The sequence below is a fragment of the Choloepus didactylus genome, chromosome 6 (assembly GCF_015220235.1).
Source record: "Choloepus didactylus isolate mChoDid1 chromosome 6, mChoDid1.pri, whole genome shotgun sequence".
Taxonomy (NCBI): Eukaryota; Metazoa; Chordata; class Mammalia; order Pilosa; family Megalonychidae; genus Choloepus; species Choloepus didactylus.
Genome location: NC_051312.1, coordinates 86,500,099 through 86,521,768, shown reverse-complemented (window position 1 = coordinate 86,521,768; position 21,670 = coordinate 86,500,099). Strand labels below are relative to the sequence as shown.

General features: G+C 52.9%; 1 protein-coding gene across 2 annotated transcripts in view; it reads left to right on the top strand.

Annotated features, from left to right (window-relative positions):
* Positions 1 to 21,670, top strand: part of STARD10 (StAR related lipid transfer domain containing 10) — a 24,417-nt gene extending 2,747 nt beyond the window's left edge. The window contains exons 3-7 of one of the 2 annotated variants that reach the window (XM_037840541.1): positions 17,566 to 17,713; positions 18,313 to 18,416; positions 19,133 to 19,250; positions 20,998 to 21,050; positions 21,292 to 21,670. In XM_037840541.1, the coding sequence (XP_037696469.1) occupies positions 17,566 to 17,713; positions 18,313 to 18,416; positions 19,133 to 19,250; positions 20,998 to 21,050; positions 21,292 to 21,537 (669 nt within the window). In that variant the 3' untranslated portion in view covers positions 21,538 to 21,670. Of the gene's footprint in view, positions 1 to 17,565; positions 17,714 to 18,312; positions 18,417 to 19,132; positions 19,251 to 20,997; positions 21,051 to 21,272 lie in introns of both variants that reach the window. The other variant, XM_037840540.1, reaches the window with a different exon arrangement.

Sequence of the window (21,670 nt, the reverse complement as noted above, 5' to 3'; positions counted from 1 at the left end):
GAGGTTGGAGATGCCAAGGGGCCCTTTTCAATCCTTGTTTCATATCCCACCCCCACTGGTGTGCATGTTAGGACACTGAGGCCCAGAGAGGGGCAGGGGCCAACCCGGGTCACACAGCAAAGTCCCAGCAGAGCCAGGCCTGGAGTCCAGATCTCCAGCCTCCCAGTCTAGCCCTCTCTGTCTTGTCTCCTAATTGCTGCTCCCCAGCATCTGCCCCACACAATGGAGGGAAGGTTGGGGGAACAGGAGGTGAGCAGAGCTGGGGACCAGCCCCCCACTCCTGATCCTCCCAGCAAAGCCAGGTGGAGTACTGGGACATAGGCAGAGGTCTCTGAGTTCCCTATCCCCAAGATTCTAGATTCCCAGGTTCCATGCAGCTAATCCCATTTATGAAGCCAGCCCCTGCTCTGAGCCAGTCTTGGGCAATAGTAGGCTTGTCTCCATGTTACCAAAAAAAAAAAAAGCAAAAAAAAACTGAGGTCAGGAGAAGTGATATCACTTGCCTGAGGTCACACTGCAGCTGAGGTGAGAGTGGAGCCCAGGTCAGACTGGCTCCAGAGCCCCTGCCCCTCTCTGCATGGGCCCACATCGCTAGTCAACATGGCATTTAATCTCATCAATAACTCTTTGAAGGACGTGGTGTTCTTTCTCATCATTCCATCTTTGCCTGATAGATGAAAAAGCTGAGGCCCGGAAAAGGGAGTGGCTTGCCAAGGTCACATAGCAGGTCTGGAGCCAGAAAACCAGGGATGATTGGGTCACTTCAGGAGGCTTGGCCTCAACCACAGGTGTTTGTTGAGCTTCTGTCCCTTCCCCCCGCCTCTCTCCTGCCCCAGTCTGCTCCAGGCCTGTCCCTGACCTGAGAGAGCCAGCTGCTCCCTGGACATGCCCTATGCATGTGGCCCCAAGGTGAGGAGTAGAGTTCCACCTGTCTGTCCATCTGATTGATTCCCTACTCATCTCCCTTCTCCCAGATATATCTTCTCCCTGCCCCTATGTCAAGAGGTCCCTGGAAGCCACTGTGACTCTGGGCCCAGCCATCAAAGCCAGGACCCTTTCCCTCCCTCCTGGCCCTCAGCCTGGCCTGGCTGCAGGCCTGCCCTGTGCTCTGGATATTGGAGAGGAGACAGTGACACCGACACTGCCTGCTGGGAGCTCATGTCCTATCCCAAAGGCAGATGCTGAACATGGATCCTGGGTACAAAGCCGGAGGGCAGCTCGGAACCCAGGTATCTCAGTGCCCAGGCCAGGCCTCCCCCTGGCTCCTGTGGTAGGGTTAGGAAAGGGGAACCCGAAGGTCAGTCATTCACAGGGCGAGCTGGGGAAGAGGCTGTGGCATGTCCTGGCTGTGGATCCTCTGGCTGTGGGTGACCTTGGGCACATCCCTGCTGCTCTCTGAGCTGTTTCTCCATGTGTGCCATTGGGACTCCCCTGACTCCACAGGCCTCTGGACTCTGTGCCTGTGCTGGGGCCCATGAGAGAGATGAGGAACTGGGGAGACAGACAGCAGGAGATGGCTGCCCATACCTGTCCTGGACACTCATGAGCTCAGGACCTCTGTATGCCTGCTGCATGCCCACCCCTGTACTTGGCTAGCCTGTGTGAGAAGCAGAGGAGGCCTGGGCCCTGTCCATAGAGGTTTCCAGACCCCAGTCCAGAGGAGACTAACAGTTCTAGGTGACCTCCAGCTCAGTGCCTACTGCATGGGGGTCATGTTCACAGGCAGCCTCTGGGGGCAGGAGTGGAGCCTGGTGTGAGCCTGGGCCTATGACTGTAGTGGGCTGGGTGGGCAGGAGCCTTGAAGGCCTTGGTGGCTGGAGCAGGGGTGGGAGGTCTCTTGGGGAGGTATGTGGCTGAGAACCTGAGGTTCCTCTTGCCACAGAAAGCTGGGTAGTGGGAACCTATCTCCTCCACTTCCTGTCCTGCAGCTCCTCCTCTTCCCCTTTGAAGAAAGCTCCTGTGGCCTCTCCCTGCCCTGCCTCACTGTCCACCTGCCCCCATCCCACAGGTTCCAAGCTCTTGAGCCTATGCTCAGGTCTGTCCCCATTTCATGCCTCATCCTCCAGTGGGGGATTGTCTTGGAGATCTCCAAGGGCTCTCCTTGGAGAGCTCTTGACAGTCTGTGGGGCTCAGGAGGGTCATGATGGGGGGGGGGGGGGCATGTACCAAATACCAGGTACTATGTGTATGTCTTCTCAGGAATCTTCACAACCACCCTGTGGGGTGGGTTTCAGCCCCATCAAACAGACGCAGAAACTGAGGCTCAGAACAGGAATTCACTTGTGCAAGTCCAAGCGACTAGAAGGTAGCTGAAGCAGGACTGGAGTCCAGGTTCTGGTATCTCCGAGGCCGAGCTCTCTCCACTCCCTCAGGACTGGTTATTAGCACTATTGGGCCCATTCATCTCCAGGACTTAGTAGCTCACAACTTCCTTCACGCTCCTGCCTGGGTTTTCCCTGTGCTGCATCATTGTGGGAGGGGGCAGCCTCAAGGGGTCCCAGCTGGGCAGGAGCCCGGGCCTTGCCATGTGACCTCAGGGGCCACTTCACCTCTCAGAGTCAGTCTCCTTAGCTGTAAAAGCAAGGGCGGGAGTTCATCTGTTTTAGGGCCTTGGACTGGGTGAGTCCAGATTCAGGCTTGGCCTCTGTCCCCTCAGGACTCAGTTTCTCCATCTCTATAGGAGACTGTTGGGCAGGTGGTTTGTAGGGACCCTTCTAGCCTTAGGGTGGGGGTGGGGGGCATTTGCACTGCTGGGCACAGAGTGAGGGCAGACGACCAAGGCCTTTCTGGTCTGTGCCATCAGAAAGTCCTTAGATGGGTCCTGAGGACCCCAACCCTGGCTGGCTCCAGCACTTGACTTGGTGTGGAGGAATAGGAGGACATGAGTCCAGAGCTGCCCTCTGGGAACAGGCTCTCCAGAGAGCATGACCTTGTCAGGGTTTGGACCTTCAGGGTGGTGGAGCTCAGAAAAGGAGAAAGTCAGAGGTGGCTGGAGTTTTCAGGGAAGGCTTCCTGGAGGAGGTGCTTGGGTCGGGTGGAGGATATAGGGGAGAGAGTGCAGTATCCGGAGTCCTGAGCAAGTTACTGCCCTTGCCTAGGCTTCAGCTTCCTCTTCTGTCAAATGTAGAGAGTAGTGCTTCCCTGCCTGTCTCCAGGCACTTCATTCATTCATTGGTTCATTCATTCCTTCATTCACTCATTCAGTGAATATTCACTGCTAGACTCTCTCTGCTTGGTCCTGGCCTGTGCCCTGTTGGGGTCAGAGAAGGGAATCGAACCCAAGCCCTGGCCTCAAGGAGCTTCCAGTACTGAGACAGACACTTATCACAGGAGCTCAGGAAACCCAAAGAGGGTTTCTGAACCAGTCTTGGGAACAATGCTCAAGCAATCCCATTGGAACCAGGTGATGAATGAGAGGTTGGACAAGTTTGATAGTATTGGGAGCATTCCGTTCCAAGGAACAGTTAGGCAGAGGCCCAGAGGCTGGAAACTGGGTAGTGTACTTGGGGAGCTGCAGGAGGTTCAGTATGGGACTTGAAACTAATAGATCAGGAGGTGATTAAAGTGGACCAAGGCTTTGGGTCTTGGAGGCTCTGTCCTGCAGGGGAGAATTTTAGACAGGGGACAGTAGGAGGTGGTTGCTGCTGTATTTGGGCAGAGTTTTCAAGGCCTGCGCTAAAGCAGGAGCTGTGGGGAAAGGAGCAAGGTATCGCAGAACAATTTAGGAAGGGTAATGTAAGGGACATGTTGGTTACAGCATAATCCTTTGCAATGTGCAAACTGTGAAGTGCTGTGCCGGCTTGGGGACCAGGCAGTGTGGATGTACAGCCCCCTTGGTCCCTGCATTGGGGATGAGGAATTCTTGTGTATGGAAGTGGGGGGTACCTCCAGCCTATGGCCTCACTGATGCTGGACATGCCCTCAGCCCCCAGGCTGGCTCTGTGCCCTCCACACCCAGCTCCCCAGTCTCCAGTCTTTAAACTTTAACGAGCCCCGGTTCAGTTTCCAGCCGAGAGTCTTTAAAGTTTCAGGAGATGAGAGAAAGGAGGGAGTCCTGGAGACAGATGGGTTTTCTTTCTTCCCCTGTGTCTCCACGCCTGGCTGGGCCACCTGGAGCCAGGGCCTTGAACACTGTGACCCCAGAAGCCCGGCACTCTGTGGGGCCTCAGCCGGGCTGCTCCAGTCTGTTACTGAGGGGTGGGTGATCACAGGCCTGGGCTTCAGGTTGCCACCAAGCACAGACAGTTGCCACCTGCTCCAGCCCTGAACCCTCACCTTTGTCCTTGACCTGGGCAGATGAACGTGCTCAGACAATAGGTGGGGGAAGAGTTGCTCAGACTAGGTATCAGACTTATGGTGTCCCTGCCTCTCTTGGTGCCTCAGTTTATCCCTTCTGGGATACTTGAGATTCTGGGGCCCCTGGAGCCTCAGAAACACAAGCAGTGGAAGAAGAAAGTAGTAGATCCAGAATTTAGTGGTGGGTGGGTTCCATGCTATATACAGATGACTCTTACCTGTCATTAAAGAGAGCCTGGCAGGTGGCAGAGGGCAGCTGGAGCTATTTTCTGGGGCTTTAGCATATCTATTGTCTCACCGCCTCTCCACCTGTGCTGCTCCTGAAGGCAGGTACTTGCCACCTCTGATGATCTCTAGAATCCTTATGTCCTGGGGCAGGTGGACAGTGTCTGCACACACTGCCCCCAACCCCATCTCCCCTGTGCTACTGAGCCCTTTAATCTCACCCTTTGGGTTTCATGCCACAACCACTGGCCCTAGGTCTCTCAGACACCCTCCACTGTCCCCTGGACTGCCCTCTCTGTCTTTGGACCTTTCCAGAGAGCCTGGGACCTGGCACTGGTCTAGAAAGATGAGGAGTCTTGAGGCAGAGATCTCATAGCCAGAGAGGATGGAGTTCCCTTGTGTGTCTCCCCAGTTCGTTCAACACATTGAGCAGATACTGCATGCCAAGAACGGCACTAGATCTGAACTTGACAGCAAACCAAGCAGATCAGGACCCTGCTGTCATGGGGTTTATATTCTGAGGGGAAGACAAGCAAAATGGAAGCAAACAAATAACTGAATACCAGATGGTGGTTGTGTGCCATGAGGACAGGCTGATGGGATGGGAGTTGTGGGCTGTATGTCTGGGACTTCTGTGTGCAGAGCTTGATTGTGGGTGATGGTGTGTGTGAAATGGCCCTTAGCTGGGTGGACTGTGAGCCCCGTGGGGGCAGGCACTGGGTTCCTCATCCCCTCTTCCTGCCCCTGTGACAGCCCTGGGACAGGCTCCTGATAAATGTCAGTAACTGCGTATTGAATGTATGTGTGTATGTCTGAGTTGTGTATGTGTGTGCCTCTGAGTGTGAGACTCTGTGTGTGTTTCTGTGGCTGGTGTTACTCTGTGTATGTGAGTCACACCCCCTCACCACAGAAGCAGAGTTGTCTCTGATCCAATTATGTCTCCTCAGCTGTCTCCTGGTGGTTCCCGCCCCCTGGCTCAGCTCCGGCTCTGCCATGGTTTTCCCCTCCCTGCCTCCACCGAAGCCTCCATCTCGCCTCTGGGCCTGGCCTGGGTCTCAGGGTCTCCCCTTTGCAGCGTGTTCTCTATTCCTGCCTCTTTTTCTCCTCTCCCCAAGTGGTTACTGCTGCTGTTCTTTTGCCTCTACTTGTCCACTTTCCTCTGTTTTTTTCCATCCTGGTTTTTTATTCATTCAACAAACCTCTTTTCATGCCTTCCACCTTCTCTGCCAGCAACTGTGCTACACTGGGGACCTGGAGATGGATCAGACCCAGGCCCTGCTCTCAAGAGACTCAGGCCTGGGGTGGGGGGGTGGCAGGACAGACAAAGACAGCGGCAGCCTCTCCTGAGAAGAGCTGGGACAGGGGTTCAAACTCAGGCTGAGGGAAGCCTGTCACTGGCAGCATGGTGGGGGAGGGCAGGGGGCTTTGCCTGGAGGTGGTATATACCGCTGGGTGGGACCTTGAAGGCCCAGCAGGGGTCAGGCAGCCAGCTGCGAAGGTCTTGGTGAGGCCCTGGGTGAGGTAGGCTCCCCACGGTCACAGTTAGGGGTGAAGGGGTAAGGATGAGCTGTGAGGAAGGAGCGGGAAGAGGACTTTTTTTTGGAATTTGGATTTTATCCTGAAGGCAGAGGTGTTCAAGCTGGGCACGGCCATGCTCACCTCTGGTTTTTAGAACATTCCCTGGCTGCAGGGGATAGATTGGTCTGGGAGCCAGGAGAGTGGAGAAAAGGGAACTGCTGCAGTGGTCCAAGCAAGGATGGTGAGGCCTGCCTGGGGACGGTGAAGGGGGACGATTGGGAAGGACAAGGCAGAGTAGAATCCAAGGGGGAAAGTTAGCTGGAGGGATTGGCTGGAGAGTGAGTGTGGAGGAGTCCAGAGCCATGCCCAGATTCCAGGCACAGGAGGGGAGGGGAGGAGGTGGGCACTGGGGAGTGGGGGGTAATACAATGGTACTGGACATGGTGAGTGTGAGAGCCAGTGAGCTGTCCAGCTGGTGATGCCCAGGAGTCTGTTGAAGATGAAGCCTGGAGCTTGCTAGACAGCTTTGAGGGGCATCAGTCCACTGGTGGTCCCTGAAGCCCTGGAAGATGATTATCTTTGTCTTTCTTGGTGTCGGTAAATCAGCCCCTGCCCCTGTCTGATCTCACTTGTCTCCCCCACCCCTTGCCTTTTCTCCTCGGCCCACCCCCTCTCTGCCTCCCATGTTGGGTCTGCCTTCTGCTGTCTTGCTCCCCATCCTCCCCCAGGACAGGAGCAGCATGGTGGGACGTGCAGACCAGGAGGTCTGAGAGGTCAGAGCAGGACATTCATCACTGCTCTGGAGCTGGGGCCTACCACTCTGGAGCTTGGGGGCTGGGATGGGGGTCCAGGGAGACTGGAGACAGGAGACAGGGAGGGGGGAGAGAAGAGAGGAGGAGGCCAAGCAAAGATGAGTCACTTGGCCCTGGATAGAGAGCAGCAGAGAAGGGCTCAGCTCAGTCTGTACAGGGAGCTCTGTCCAAGGGAGACGTGGCAGCACCTCCAGTCTCCACCACAGTCTCTTTTGGGGAGTAGAAGCATCGAGGAATTTTCTGCCAGATCCCCTTCCCTTCAGAGGAGGAGGCCATAGGGCTTATCTGATCATTTTGCAGGTGTTAATACTGAAACCCAGAGGTAGGAGAAGGAGACCCTGTGTTGGGTCCATACCACATGCGCCGTGTCCTTCCAGCTGCCCACCCCAGGCAGGTGGTACAGAGACCATTCAGAGCCAGCCCCAACGTCCCCTCCCCACTCCACACACACCCCAACAGCCCTAGCCACTAGCGGGGTTCCCTCAAAGACAGTCCTCAAATGGCAGGTGCTACACCACCTGGGATCCCTTGAGTCCTACCCAGAACAGGGTGTGGTTTTTGGGGAGCAGCCTGAGGGATGAACTTGGGGTTCCAGGTTGGTTCCTCCACTTCACTTTTCTGAGCCACCATTTACAAATCTTTGAAATGGTCATAATCCTCCCTCCTTCCAAGTAATTGAGACGATGGGGTTAGGTGAATCTGCAAAGCCTCTTTAGCAAAGAGCCTGGCACAGAGCTGGCATACCACTGACATTTTCTAAATGACTGAATGAATGAACACGTTTGAGATACCCAAGAGACAGCTCCGTTTCCTCTGCCTCCATCTTTGTTCACTCAGGTTATCTCATGGAACTACACGAGCCCATTCCTTCCCATAACCAAGCCAGGGCTGTTTCTAACCCCCAGGCTCACGCCATCACCTCTGCCAGGTTCTGGGTGCCATCTGCTCATCTAGTCATCCTTTAGGACTTGGCATAGGTGCCCCTGCCTGTATCCACGTTTCCGGCTCCCCTCCGTCCCTGCCCTGACCACCCAGCGTTGTCATTGCCTGTGCCCCCGGACCCCAGCCTGGAGGCTCCTGGAGGGTGGGAGGGCCCTGCGGCCCCTCTGGCTCCCACTCCCAGCTTGGCACAGGCCTTGGGGCAGAGCTCTGTGGCACAGACCCAGCCAGATGATACCGAGCATTGCCAAGTGACCCCAGCGTCACATGGGCAGCCTCAGGCTCCAACTCAGCCTGAGTCCAGGGTCCAAGAGATAAGGATCCCATAGTTCTGGCCAACATTTTTAACTCAGAAGTGTTTTTATATCTCATACAAGCCATATTGTACCAACAGCAACAAGAATAAAAAATAAATAAATAAATAAAGCAAATCATCCTGAGCCCCAATTCCCAAGCAAAAACTCTTCCCTTGTGGCCTTCCAGCCCCATTCAGGGTTGTAGGTAATTCATACATAGTTTAAACCATGGCACATGTATAACTTTGAATTCTGATTTGTTCATTTAACATTGCATCTATAGATCTTTCTCATATTGCTACAGAATTGTTAATTGAAGAACATTTCCAGGAGCTGCTCCATGCCAGGCCTGTTCTGGGTTCTGAGGGTCCGGAGCTGGCTCGGCCACTCCCCCTGCCCTCGGGGGGCCCATGATCCTCAGTGGCCGTGGAGTAGTCATGAAGGTGATGTCGTTCTTCACCAAAGTTGGTCCGTGCTATTGGTGGTGTTCCAGATTGTTCTCCAATATATTTTGCTAATTACAAGTGCAGTAATGTCATCATGAATATTGTAACAGAACTTTTTCCTTATTTTATTTTATTTTTCTTGAGTATAAATTTCTAGGTCTTGGATTCCAGGAACTAAGTCAAAGATATATTACAATTTTTTAAATATTTAAAAAATATTTTTTCAGAAATACTTTTCAAAATACTTTCCAGAATAGTGGAACCAATTTTTGCTGCCACCAACTATGTAACAGTTTCACCATAGCCTCACAAGCAGTGGGTAGTTTATATATTTTTGCAAACTTACTAAGTATAAATTGGACCTCAGCGCAATTTTAATGTGCTTTTCTTTGATCATTGGGATTATCAAAGATCTTAAAGCAAGCCCCAGGGTCACCCTTGTTCTGTCTCTTGGAATGTCTGAGACACCCCCCCCACACACACATACACACACTCCACTTTTTAAGAGGATGATGGCAGAAGTAGTAATCATCCTCGAGTGTCAGATTTACAAGAGTCCAGGAGATTTTCACCACTGCTCTTCTTTTGGAATATCACAGAAGCACCGAGGGAGGTGGCCACAGCCCCAGCATTCTAAAAATCAGAGATGCTCACACACAGGCATGGCCTCTTTGTTGGCTCATCCGTCTGTCTTCCGTTCAGGCAACAGTTCTTTGCTATCTGCCGGGCCCTGTGCCAGGCACGGGGGATGTGGAGGCGAACAGGGACCTCAGCATTGCAGGAAATTAATACACTGATGATGGAGAGAGGCCTGGGGTGGGGGTGGAAAGGTGGAGGAGACAAAGAGGAATAGGCCCCCAGGCCAACCCGGAGAATTTAGGGGCAGGGTGGGCTGCCTGGGAAGGGGGCAGCAGGGCTGAAGTTTGAAGGCAAAATAGGAAAGGAGTTAGCAGCACCAGGAAGTCCCGGGAAAGCATCCTGGGCAGGCCTGGAGGAGGAAATGCTTCTGCACCCCCCATGACAGGGTTGATTGGACCTCCTTTCCCGCACCCTCCCTAGTGCTGGTGCCCAGAACTGCTCTTGAGATTTTTGTTGGGGAGAAGGTGAAGAACCTTGGGGGGCAGGGGCCAGAAACCCATAGGCAGGGGGCAGGTGCACCATCAGCTCTGTCTGCCCTGGATGAAGGTGGGACCTGTGGGACGGGCGCAGTGGAGGGCCCTGAAGCTAGCGGGTGGTGAGCGGGCCCTGGGGGAGGAGAACCAGGAGCCCAGAGGGCAGAGGGGCCACTGGAGCTGAGCCTCTGATCTGCCATGTGGCGCAGGCAACCCTTTGCATCTCTCAGAGCCTCGCGTTCCTGCTCTGACATGGTGAGGGCTGGGCCTGGCTGTGGGTTGTGAGGGTGGGGTGGGTGGATTTGTGCAGGGCCACCTGCCCCCTCCCTGTCCATCCACCCTGACCAGGGATCTGGAGCTTTTTTTTTTTTTTTTTTAAATTAACTTTGTTATTTGTTGCTCCTATATGTCTGGGAATTAGCAGGAAGGTGCTCCCCTCCACAGGGCCTAAGAGAGGCAAGGAAAGCTGCTGGGCCTGGGGCTGAGGCCTCGAGCTGGAGGAGGGCAGCTGCTGCCAAAGGCTTTATGTTCAAGTCTCATTCAGTCCTCACAGTACCACTCTACAGGGAGGATTATTTCTGTTTGACAGATGAAGACCCTGGGACTTAGAGCTGAAGTCCTCTGCCCAAGCCCAGGCCACACAGCAGGACACGGCAGGGCAGAGGCCTGTCTGACCAGCAAGTGCCACGCTGCTGTAAACTGCAAGCCTGTGGGGCCTGGCTGGGTCTGGTGGGGCAGCGTAATGGCCTGAAGGGTTCTCAGAGGGGGCTTCAAATAGCAGAACCCCAGTGCTGGGTTTTTGAAAAGCATGGCCCAGCCTTTGAGCCCAGTAAAGTCTGCAGATCAAGTCAGGAACTTTGTTCAGAGGAAGAATCTGTGAGATTAACCTCCCTGGTCAGCAACTCCTCTGAATCCAGTAAGCACTGCATGATTAACCATTATTAGCTAAGACAGTCTCTGTTTGCCTGTGTTGGTTTTGTCTGGGCCAGTCTAGACCTTTGATGAAGATAGAAGAAAGTTCTGACACTTTGGGGTCAGGCACTCTTATTTTTGCTCCACCAACTGTCAGCTGTGTGACTTAGGCCAATCATTGAACCTCTCTGGAGCTTGGTTTGTGCATCTGTAAAATCGGGAGATGACACCCCCTGAGTTGTCGGGAGGATAAGGAGCAATGTCTGGAAAGGACCCAGCTTGATGCCTTTGGCAACTGGCAGAGGTGGCTTGACAATGACTAAGCTAGGGGTGGATTGGTGATGCCATTGGCCTCCTTTGAAGGATGATGAGTTGATTAGTGATTTGGGGCACATGGTGATGGTTCTTGTGGTTGTGGCTGTTGGTCGGGGCTATGATTGATTTGATACTTATTATCCCCTCCTCCCTGCCTCAGGAACTCTTCCCATAGTTTGAATATGGTTCTTTTGGGAAACGGTGATTTGCTTAAGTTATTCCCTTACAAAACTGCTGAAATGCAATGTGGTAAAAAGTCAGCACAGCCTATGGGATGTTTCAAAGCCCAAATGAACCCCTTATCTGGGCCTCAGTTTCCCCTGTGGTAACCTGAAGATGATAATGGAAAAGATCACCCCCTTGGATCCTAGGACTTTGGAATTATCTGTGTGCCCCACATATCCCATGGGCAAGGATATTGGAGACCTGCTGTGTGAGGTTTTGGGGTGGGGGCCAGATTTGGGTCCACCTGTCGGGCATGTCAATTTGCTTATTATAACCTCTGGCCTATGGTCCTTAAGACCAGAATGCAGCCCAGTGGAGACAGCCTGAATTCTTTTCCCCTGTCTCAGGTAAGCTATCTGCCTAGGCTCTGGGAGAGTCGGTTGCCCTTCCTTCCACCCTCCCCTCCCTCCAGCGGAGATTCCTCCTTCCCTAATGCTGAGCATGGGGAAGACCTCACAGAGAAGCACAGGGCAAGGGGTGGGAGAAAGGTGGGGGGTAGAGCAAGACACAGCTTGGGTATTGAGCCCTGCTCTGTACTTGCTTAAGCCTCCAGGCCTTTACTCCCACTGTCCCTCTGCCTGAAATACCCTTGTCTGCCCTTTCGGCTCCTTATCCTCTTAGGCCCTGTTGCCTTCCGCTCCCACAGTTCCTGTGCGCCCCCTCTCACAACCCAGCTCATTCTATATTGGGATTTTGTGTCTCTGTCTCTCCCCACCACCCCAACTCCACGGGGCCCTTTTGAGGCAGGGCCTAGGTCTCACCTCCCCTCTGTCCCCATTGTGCAGTTGCTGGCCGGGCACACAGCAGGCTTCAGAAAGTGGTGAACGGATGAACAGAAGGGCAGGGCTGGGACTAGGGTGAGGCCACTGGTGTAAGCCTGCTTCAGGCCACCCTCCTCTCCTGCTTCTCTGCTTCCAGCCCCTCCAGTAATAACAGCCATTATTTGTTGGTGCATTTACTTTGTGCTAGGTATATTACATTATTTAATTTAATCTGATGTACCCATGAAATAGGCACTGTTGTCATCCCCACAGAGAAACTAAGACTCAGGAGTTAAATCCTGTGCCCAAAGGGAGGAGCTGGGATTGGAACCTAGGATTGCCAGACTCAGCCCTGCCTGGGTTACTTCCCTGAAGGCCTTCTTTGTCCAGTCCCTTCTGACTGCTTCTCTGCAGGGCTTGGGGTGCTGGGAGAGGGGCGGTGCAGGTGCCAGGGGTTCTAGGCAATCCCAGGTCTCCACCTCATGGGAGTTTGGAGAGAGTGGAGTGCAGAGGACACAGCCTGTGGTTTCTCTGGCACCAGTCCAGAGGTCACTCTCTCCAGGCCTCAGCTTTCTCAATTGTGAAATGGCTGCCTGTCGGGCCACCTGCTGAAACCAGGCTTTAAGGACTTTGCAGTGGAGCCTGGCTCCTTGGTGCAGCAACACTTCCCCCTCCTTCCCACTCAGTTCCAGTTTCCAGGGGAGTTCCCAGGGCCCAGCTGACTGACTGATTTGCCCAGGGCCCAGTGGCAGTGGGCCACAGTCCTCGGCCCGCCCACCAGGTGCTCTCCGGCGACTCACCTCCACCCCACCATCTTCCCCTGCCAAAGCCTGTTAGTATTACACCTTTCCCAGGCAGGCGGCTGCTGTGGGCAGAACAATGCCGGATGTAATTTTCCCCTCTTGGCGCAGCTGTGCTGCCTCCAGGGGACTGTGGAAAGAGCCCAGGCGGGGAGCCAGGCCCGCTGGTGAGGGCTGGAGATGCCTGCAGGCGCTCCCCTGACCTGGTGACCCAGCCTGCCTCAGTTTCCTCACTTGCAGGGCTTCCATTACCAGGGTTCTCACTCTTCCTCCCCTGGAGTCTGCTTGGAAAACCTTTGAAGTTTCCCTCTTTATCTTAAGATAAGTGTTATGCAGAGTTTACACTCCACTCTGTGATATATTAGTGTTTTAGCTAAGAATTCAGCACCAGGTCTGTCTTATGACTGTGTCCCCACCCCCACCCCCCCCACCGCCTGTTGCCCAGAAGATGGGAATCTACCTGACTACCTTGCATTTGGGCCCTGGGGCCACAACAGCCCATGGCACTCTGATCCAAGAGCCTCTTGAGGAGGCACAGGGGGATGGGTAGTGCCAGCCCATCTCAGGGTGCATTCAGCCCTGGGTGCAGCTGGGCCTTGGGGGGCCCTGAGCCTGGCCAGGGGGAGGCGCCATTCCCTTCTGGATGCTAGCCTAGACAGCAGAGTTTTGTAGTCACTGCCTGTCCATACACTCGCTGTCCAGAATGACACATTTGGGGATTCGCAAAGCCAAACCCGCTTCCAAACTTGGAATTAGAGAAGCTGTGGTTTACTTAGAAGTCACACTTCAGTGCTCCTTGATGGTTAAGAATGCAGGAAGACTTGGTTTTGAATCCCTGTTCTGCTACTTTCTTGCTGTGTGATTTGGACAAGTTGTTTAATCCTGAGCCTCATCTTCTGTTTTGCAGGACAGGAATAATAACTGTGCCCACCTCATAAGTTTGGAGTGAAGAGTGAGTGAGTGAGTGTGAACGTCTGGTGCCTGCCCTGGCCCGCTGTGTGGCTGCTCAATGGAACGTTGTTTGGAGGCTAATGATGATGCTGGATCTGCCCTCTGCTGTCTTCTCCAACTCCCTCTCTCACCATCACATTCATTCTGTCACTTTGTTCAATCACTCATTCATTCATTCACTCGTCTCTTTAGTCTCCTTTAGTCTGGAATAGTTTGCTGGTCTTTCCTTGACTTTCACCACCCTGATACTTACAGGCCAATTATTTTGTAAAATGTTCCTAATTTGGGGTTTGTCTGATATTTCCTTATGATTAGATTTAGGTTAATGCATCTTTGGCGGAAATATCACCCTAAATGATGCCGGTATTCTTCTCATGGCATCCTATCAGGCAACATCCGATTGCAGTTTGTCCCATTACTAATGATGTTCGCTGTGATCAGTTAAGGTGGTACCTGCCAGGCTTCTTTACCGTGAAGTTACTCACTTTCCCTTGGTAATAAGAATTTGATGGGAAGTGACTTGGAAACTATATAAATATCCCTTTCCTCGGCTAACATTCATTTATTCATTTATTCACATCTGTATGTACTTTGGTTTCCTGCACCATTCAGTGGAGCATAATCTGTTAGTATTAATTATTTTAACACACAAATTCCCCAGATCTGGCCTGTGGTAGGGTGACCAATTTTTTGCCGAGGACTTTGGGAGTTCCCGGGATGCAAGGCTTTCAGTGCTAAACCTGAGAAAGTCACAGGCAAACCCAGATGAGTTGGGCACTCTACCAGTGGGAGCCCTTCAAACTGGCTCCTGAGTCTGTTGATCAAAGTCCATGTCATTCATTGAGTACTTCCTTACTTTCTGGCACAATACAGCTCATCTTATAGTCACTGTGATCCAGCCCTGGATCAGCCATTTCTCCAAGAAACCCTGGAACTAGGGACCTTTTGAGTATTAGGCTACACACCACCAGGGAAACTCCAGGCAGCCAGAACTCATTCCAGCTTCACCAAAAGGCCACACACTTGCCTGCTTCTGTGCCTCTGTACTCACGTCTCTCTCTGGCAGGGTCATGTGGCAAACACCTAACTTCTAGATGGAGCTGCTCCATGAAGCCTGATTCCCTCCCACCCAGCTGGGCTGCACTCTTCCTCTGTGCTCCCACAGGACAGTTAGGGCACTTAGGGCACTTCCGCACTTCTATGTCAGTCTCCTCCCTCAGCTGGAAGCCTCTTGAGGACAGGCTTCAGAATCATCCCTAACTCTTCTGTGCGCACACAGAATGGTAAATATTATAAGATTGATTATAGGGATTGGCTCACATGGGCGAGTCCTAATTGCATAGGGCAGGCCGTAAGCTGGGAAGTCCGATGAAGGTTTTCAAGGAGAAGCTGGCTGAAGTAGAGGTAGAAATTCTTTCTGATTGTTGAAATCATCTTTTCCCCTTTTAAGGCCTTCAACTGATTGGATGAGACTTCTCATTGTTGGAGGCAATCTTTTTTGTTGATCATAGATGTAATCAGCCATAGATGCAATCAGCTTACTGATGATTTAAATTCATGAAATATCGTCACAGTAACAATCAGACCAGTGCTTGCCTGACCAAACCCCATATCCTGGCCATGAACTTAACCATCAAGGGTTAAGAGAGGGAGGGTGACTTCATGTTTAGGGTCACACAATGAATCTTTGTAGGCTGGAGTCTCTCTTTGAACTTTGGTTTCCTTAATTCTCAGATGGGCCCAGTATAATACTCAGAGCATTTCTATAAGAATAAAATGTGGTAATGTACATAAAGCACTTAGGACAGTTCCTGGCACCTAATGATGCACCTCTCGGTGTCCCTGGGGACCTTTTTATTTAAAAGTTTTTTCATTATTGCGGAAGCTATACCGGACATTGTGGATAGTTAAAAATACAGACAAGCAAAAGAGAAAATAAAACCATATTCTTACCATTTAGAGATTGCCACTGTTAACACCTTCGTGATTATGCTTCCCAATCTTTTTCTAGGCAGATTTATTTTTTTTCCCAAAGGAGATTATATTGTGCATGCATTCCATTTTGTAACCGGCTTTTTTCAATTGCCATCATTTTATTTCAGTAAATTCTCAGCATATCAGTTGTCTCAAACATTCCTTTGTAGCTGGTGTGTCCAAACCAGCATGCAAGCCAGGACCACACTTTGCATCTGGTTGTTGTGATCTGTAAGTCAGTCTAGCCCAGTCCCTTATTTATGACCCTGACCTGTGGTACAGACTGAGCCAGTAGCCCTGCAGAATGTGTCACTGTCTGACTTTGTCTGGCTGTATTCTCGAGGTGTCACATAGCTTATTCCTCTGTTTCTTTGTTTTCTGGAGACTGACGTTATATCCAAGCCCAGTGGTGCCTAGACGACTCAATAGGTGGTGCTATGTCCTTCCCAAGGCATCACGGCACCAGTGGTGCCAAGATATATCCTGATCAGGGGAAGTCTGTGCGACCCCTCCATCGTATGTTCACACGTATCCCCTTGTAAGTAGAAAGTAATATGTATGGGGTGGGGTTCCCTTAGCACTGTTTGCATGCTCAGTTCTGGGAGCTTTTTTAAGCTACACATGAAAACTAGTCCATTTGCTAAGGGGAACTTGACCCTGGGGCTCGGGCTCTTGGGTGAAAAAAAAAAATCACAAACAGGGACATTGACACATTGGCAGAGTTTTACCATGCTGAGTGCAAATCTAGGGAAACCTGCTTTTTACTTGCTTTCCAGACATGTGATCTGGGTTAAATCACAACTTGGCTGCTTACCAGCAGGTACAGACCTCTCTGGGCCTCAGATCCTCCTTGGATTTCTTCTGTGAGGGTCAAATAAAACAAAGTGTGCTCAGCTCCTCCCCCTCCCTCCAAATGGAAAGCTCTTCTAGGGTGTTTTAGTTTCCTGGTCACCAAGTCAAATACCATGCAGTGGGTTGGCTTAAACAATGGGAACTTATTGGTTCAGTTTTGAGGCTAGGAAAAGTCCCAAATCAAGGCATCATCAAGACGACACTTTCTCTAAGAAGACTGTGGCATTCTGGGGCTGGCTGCTGGTAATCCTTGGTTCTTCCCTGGCTTTTCTGCCACATAGCAATGCACATGGCGTCCTCTCCTGGCTTCTTCCTTCTCTTCTGGGGTCCAGTGATGTTCAGCTTCTGGCTGCTCCCTGGGGCCTTCTCTGTGACCTTCAATAATGCGAGTAAGACCCATCCTGATTCAGCCGGGCCACATGTAACTGAAGTAACCTCATCAAAAAGTCCTACTTACAATGGGTTCACACCCACAGGAATGGATTAAGTTTAAGAACATGTTTTTCCTGGGTGTATAGCTCCAAACCACCATAGAGGGCAAAGCTAATAAATAGCAAGAAATCCAAAGATGTTTGGTGAATGAAAAAAGGGAGGACAAGTGGTATGGTCAGGTAATAAGCACCACGGGAGGAAAGAAATCATCCATTTAGGTGTTTGTTCACTTACTCATTCGTGCTTTCATTTTATTTAACATCTACCTATACCAGACTCTGTGCTGAATCAGACATGAGCCTCTGCCCATGAGGCGCTCACAGGAGTTGGGGAGGGCATAGATGTAGAGACACAGCATCTGGGAGCCCAGAAGTTCTGGCTGGGCAACTCAGGAAGGCTTCCTGGATGAGGAGACTGGAAAGAATGGAGAGGACTGGTGGAGCCTGAGATGGGTGGAGGGGAGATGGTCTCTAGATACAGAGGCTGTCCCTCTCCTGTCACAGGTGGCTTCTGGGGGTGCTGGTCAGGGCTTGTGGCAAGAGGTGAGTCCATGCTGGTTGCAAAGTCCCCTGCTCAACCCTGTCCTTCTCCTCCTCCCCCTCCTTTTGCGTGTCCACCCTCCAGTCCCCTGCCAGGTCTCTGGCCGTTCCCGTGTACCTGGCGCCTTGTGACTCTGACAACCCATGTCTCTGTCTGCAGTGCCGGATGGAATGCCGCGATGTGCCAGCCGAAACACTCTATGACGTCCTGCATGACATCGAGTACCGAAAGAAATGGGACAGCAATGTTATTGAGACTTTTGACATTGCCCGCTTGACAGTTAACGCTGACGTAGGCTACTACTCTTGTAAGCAGGCGCAGCACGCCGACCCCAGCCCCCTCAGGCCTCATGCCAAGACTCCTCCTCCCACTTTTTCCTTCCTGTGGTCACCCCCATCACCAGGCTGCTTAGAGACCCGAGTGCTAAGGCTGCCCTGGAGGAGGGCCCAGCCACCCTCCCTGTCATCCAGACACTTGGGCACATACTCATGCACACTCACACACACACTCACATGTTCAGATATACACACTCCACACAATCACATGTCCACACGGTCATGTATGCAACACATAGCCACATGCCCACATATTCACAGCCACACATTTTCATGTACTCACAATAATATTGTTGTTCTTCCATAACTCACGTTCACATATTCAAACAGGCCAGGCCCGCAAGGTAAGGGCTGTGTGTTACTGGAGACAGCAGAGAAGAGGGTTCTGCTCTGTCTCTTTTCTAGTGCCAGCTCTGGGACTGCTCTTTAGTGGGCTGGGGGTGGGGTACCTGTTTGGATTGGGGAGCCTGGGAGTTAACTAGGCATCCCTGTGTCTCTGGCCTCTGCCACGCCCTCCCTTGCAAGCATGTGGGCCAGTGGTCTGGCTGACACTGTCCCTTGCCTTCCACAGGGAGGTGTCCAAAGCCCCTGAAGAACCGTGATGTCATCACTCTCCGCTCCTGGCTTCCCATGGGCACTGATTACATCATTATGAACTACTCAGTCAAACATCCCGTGAGTCAACCTGCCCTCCCTGCTGGGTGGGCAGGGGAAGGTGCCAGGCAGAGCTGAGCTGGCAGGCCTGGCCCAGGGGGAGGCCTGTGGCTGCTACCATGACTTTCTTATGATTTGGGGCCACACATGGGCCCCTCTGGTCCTCACTCTTTCCCTCCTGTACAGTGAGGGTAATGGTTTCTGTCTCCCTGCTGGGGCTCTCAGGCAGATCGGGAGAGGGCCGGGTGGGTATTGCTGTGGGTGAGTGGTAGGATGTGCTGGCTGTGGTTGGTTGGGCTCTGGGGCATTGCTGGCCAGGAAAGGAGGGAGCAAGAGGTACGTGGCAGGGTCCGCTGGCCCTCCCTGGGCATGTGCTGTTTGATCTCCATGGGCAGTGAGGACAGGCAGGTATGGCTGGCCTGGGCGAGGGTGAGTATATATGTCTGCGAGTACCCACACATGTGCTCATGAATGTAAGACTGTGTACATGAGCCCTGACTCCACGGGGAATAGGGCAAGCTTTAAAGGGGCAAGGATGGCCTAGTCTGATTCCTCCTTTTGTCCTCACATCAGCATCAGGCCTGGCCTGGAGCAGATACCAGAGGATGTGAGCTAACCCAAGGTGTGTTTGTGTGTGTGTGTGTGTGTGTGTGTGTGTGTGTGTGTGTGTGTGCTCATAAAGATATCCCTTTTGCCCCCCACCCCATGTCTTACCTCCCTGTGGCTTCCATTCCCAGAAATACCCACCTCGGAAAGACTTGGTCCGAGCTGTGTCCATCCAGACGGGCTACCTCATCCAGAGCACAGGGCCTAAGAGCTGTGTCATCACCTACCTGGCCCAGGTGGACCCCAAAGGTGAGGGTTTGGCCCTGGCCACCTATCATGTGATCCTTCCAGAAGGGCATCTGTTAGGGGCTGTTTTGTATTTGGGAATATCTCCAGCCAAAACATCATGAGAACCAAGTTTTGAGACTTAGAATGGTTTGACAAGCATGGGCTGAGATGGTAGTCACTGCTCCACTGATGCAGCTTGAAGCTCTCTCTCTTCCTGGGCTCCCACATCCCCAGGCTCTGAATCGCTCTCCCTTTCCTGGCTGTTCCCACTCTGTCTGCTTTGTTTGCTCCCATCCTCTGCCCATCCTGGAGGCCTGGGGTTTTGCAGGCCCCAGTACTCTCTTCTTCGGGAGGGCTCAGCCACTCTGGTGACTTCTGAGACCAGATGACCACCATCACTCTCTCTCCTGAGATCCAGATCCCAGAGGCCCTTGGCTTTCTTTCCTGCACAGCTCTCTCAGGATGTCTCCCAGGTGCCTAAGAAGAACTGACCATCTCCCCTCCTAACCTGCCCCATCTCCTAAGACCCTGCCTTCTAGTCACCCATGCTAGGAACCTCTGGGTCACTGGACCTCCTCCCTCTTTACCAGCCAGCTCCCAGATCCAGTCACCAGTTCTCACTGATTTGACTTCCTAAATAGCTCCTAAACCTGCCATTTCTCTCCTTACTCACAGCCACATTGTCTATCTGTACCACCACCAGAGGAATTTTTCTAACATGTATTTCCTCATGATACTCCTCTGCTTAAAATTCTTCTGTGACTCCCCATGCCTTCAGAATAAAGTATATGCCCTCCCCCCAGGTTTCCCAGCCCCTCTCGTACCTTCCCATTCCCCCCTTCCCCATCCAGGCAGCCCTTGCCTTCAGCCTAGAAACATTTCTTCTCCTTTTTCTGTCAGTCAGACTCTTACTCATCCCTCCAGATGTCATCTCTCTATCCCTGATACCTCAGCAGAGTCCTTGGCTCCTTGCTTTCTGGGCCCCTTCCCCTCTGGTAGAGCACTTGGCATACTGTTGGGCCCCCCCAGACAGTGAGTTCCTCTGTGGGTCCCCGGGACTGGTCCAGGATTGGCATCAATGAGTGAATGTGGAATTAGTGAGTCAGCAAATGTGTGAGTGACTAGAGGATGGGTAAGCCCTGAACATCTTTGCCTGAGTATGCCCCAAGCCCCCTGAGGAGCCAGTGGCCCAGGCCTCCCCCTGGAGCCTCACTGAGTGTGTTGGGGGTCACAGGTAGAGCAGACACCTGGGAATGAGACAGGATGAACAGCTGGGCTGTGGATTCCAGGTCACAGCAGGCTGGCATGCTCAGCCAAGAGGCCTTTGTAGTCAGGGAGGCTTCCTGGGGAAGGGGGCTTAGAAGAACAGGCAGAGGAGAGGCTGAGAATCAGGGTCATTCATGGAAGAGGGGCTGGTTATGAGAAGGGATGTCAGTGTAAGCCATGGGAGGAGCCAGATCCAAGCTTGGTACGTCAGGATGTCAGCCCACGTGTAGCCTGTTGTCACCTAGGACCCTGCAGTTTTCTTCCATGCAATCCCTGGGGCTCAGCAGTGGGATGGGGGTACAGAGGTGTTCCAGGTGGAAAGGGAGTGAGGATGGTGATGTCTTATAGGACCTGCCTCACACCCCCCTCCTTTGGAGAAGAGGTGGCCTCCCTGGAAGCCCCTAGCTGGAGGGAGGGGGCTGGTGTGTATGTCTGGTAGGGGCTGGGTCCCTAAGGCTGCTCCCTGCCTTCTCTCCTCCTCCCCTTTCCTGCCCTCATATAGGCTCCTTGCCCAAGTGGGTGGTGAACAAATCTTCTCAGTTCCTGGCTCCAAAGGTGAGTGGCCTTGGGACTTTAGGGTTATGGAGGCTGGGGAAGAGGTCTCAGGTATGAAGAGGTGGAGATCAGGAGGTCTGGAGGCCAAGGGGTCACTTAGGGCTGTGGGGAGGAGGTAGGAAACTGGGGCAAGAGTTCGGGGCAGGGGGTGGCTGAGCCGCTGGAGGGGCGGGCAGGGACGTGGAGAAGACCACGTCCCTCCCCAGCCACCCTCTGATGCAGCTGGGTGGCGGGCCCGCAGGCCATGAAGAAGATGTACAAGGCATGCATCAAGTACCCAGAGTGGAAGCAGAAGCATCAGCCGCACTTCAAGCCATGGCTGCACCCAGAGCAGAGCCCGTTGCCCAGCCTGGCGCTGTCTGAGCTGTCAGTGCAGCATGCGGACTCCCTGGAAAACATCGACGAGAGCGCTGTGGCCGAGAGCCGAGAAGAGAAGATGGGTGGGGCGGGCGGCGAGGGCAGCGATGATGACACCTCGCTCACCTGAAGGCAGTACCACCGCAGGGACCAGACAGGACCAGGGGCGAGCCTGGGGCGATGGATCCTCCCGCACCCTCCCCTCTCTCCCACCCTCCATGCCTCCTGGGGCACTGGGCTCTGGCCCAGGCAGGCTGGCATCC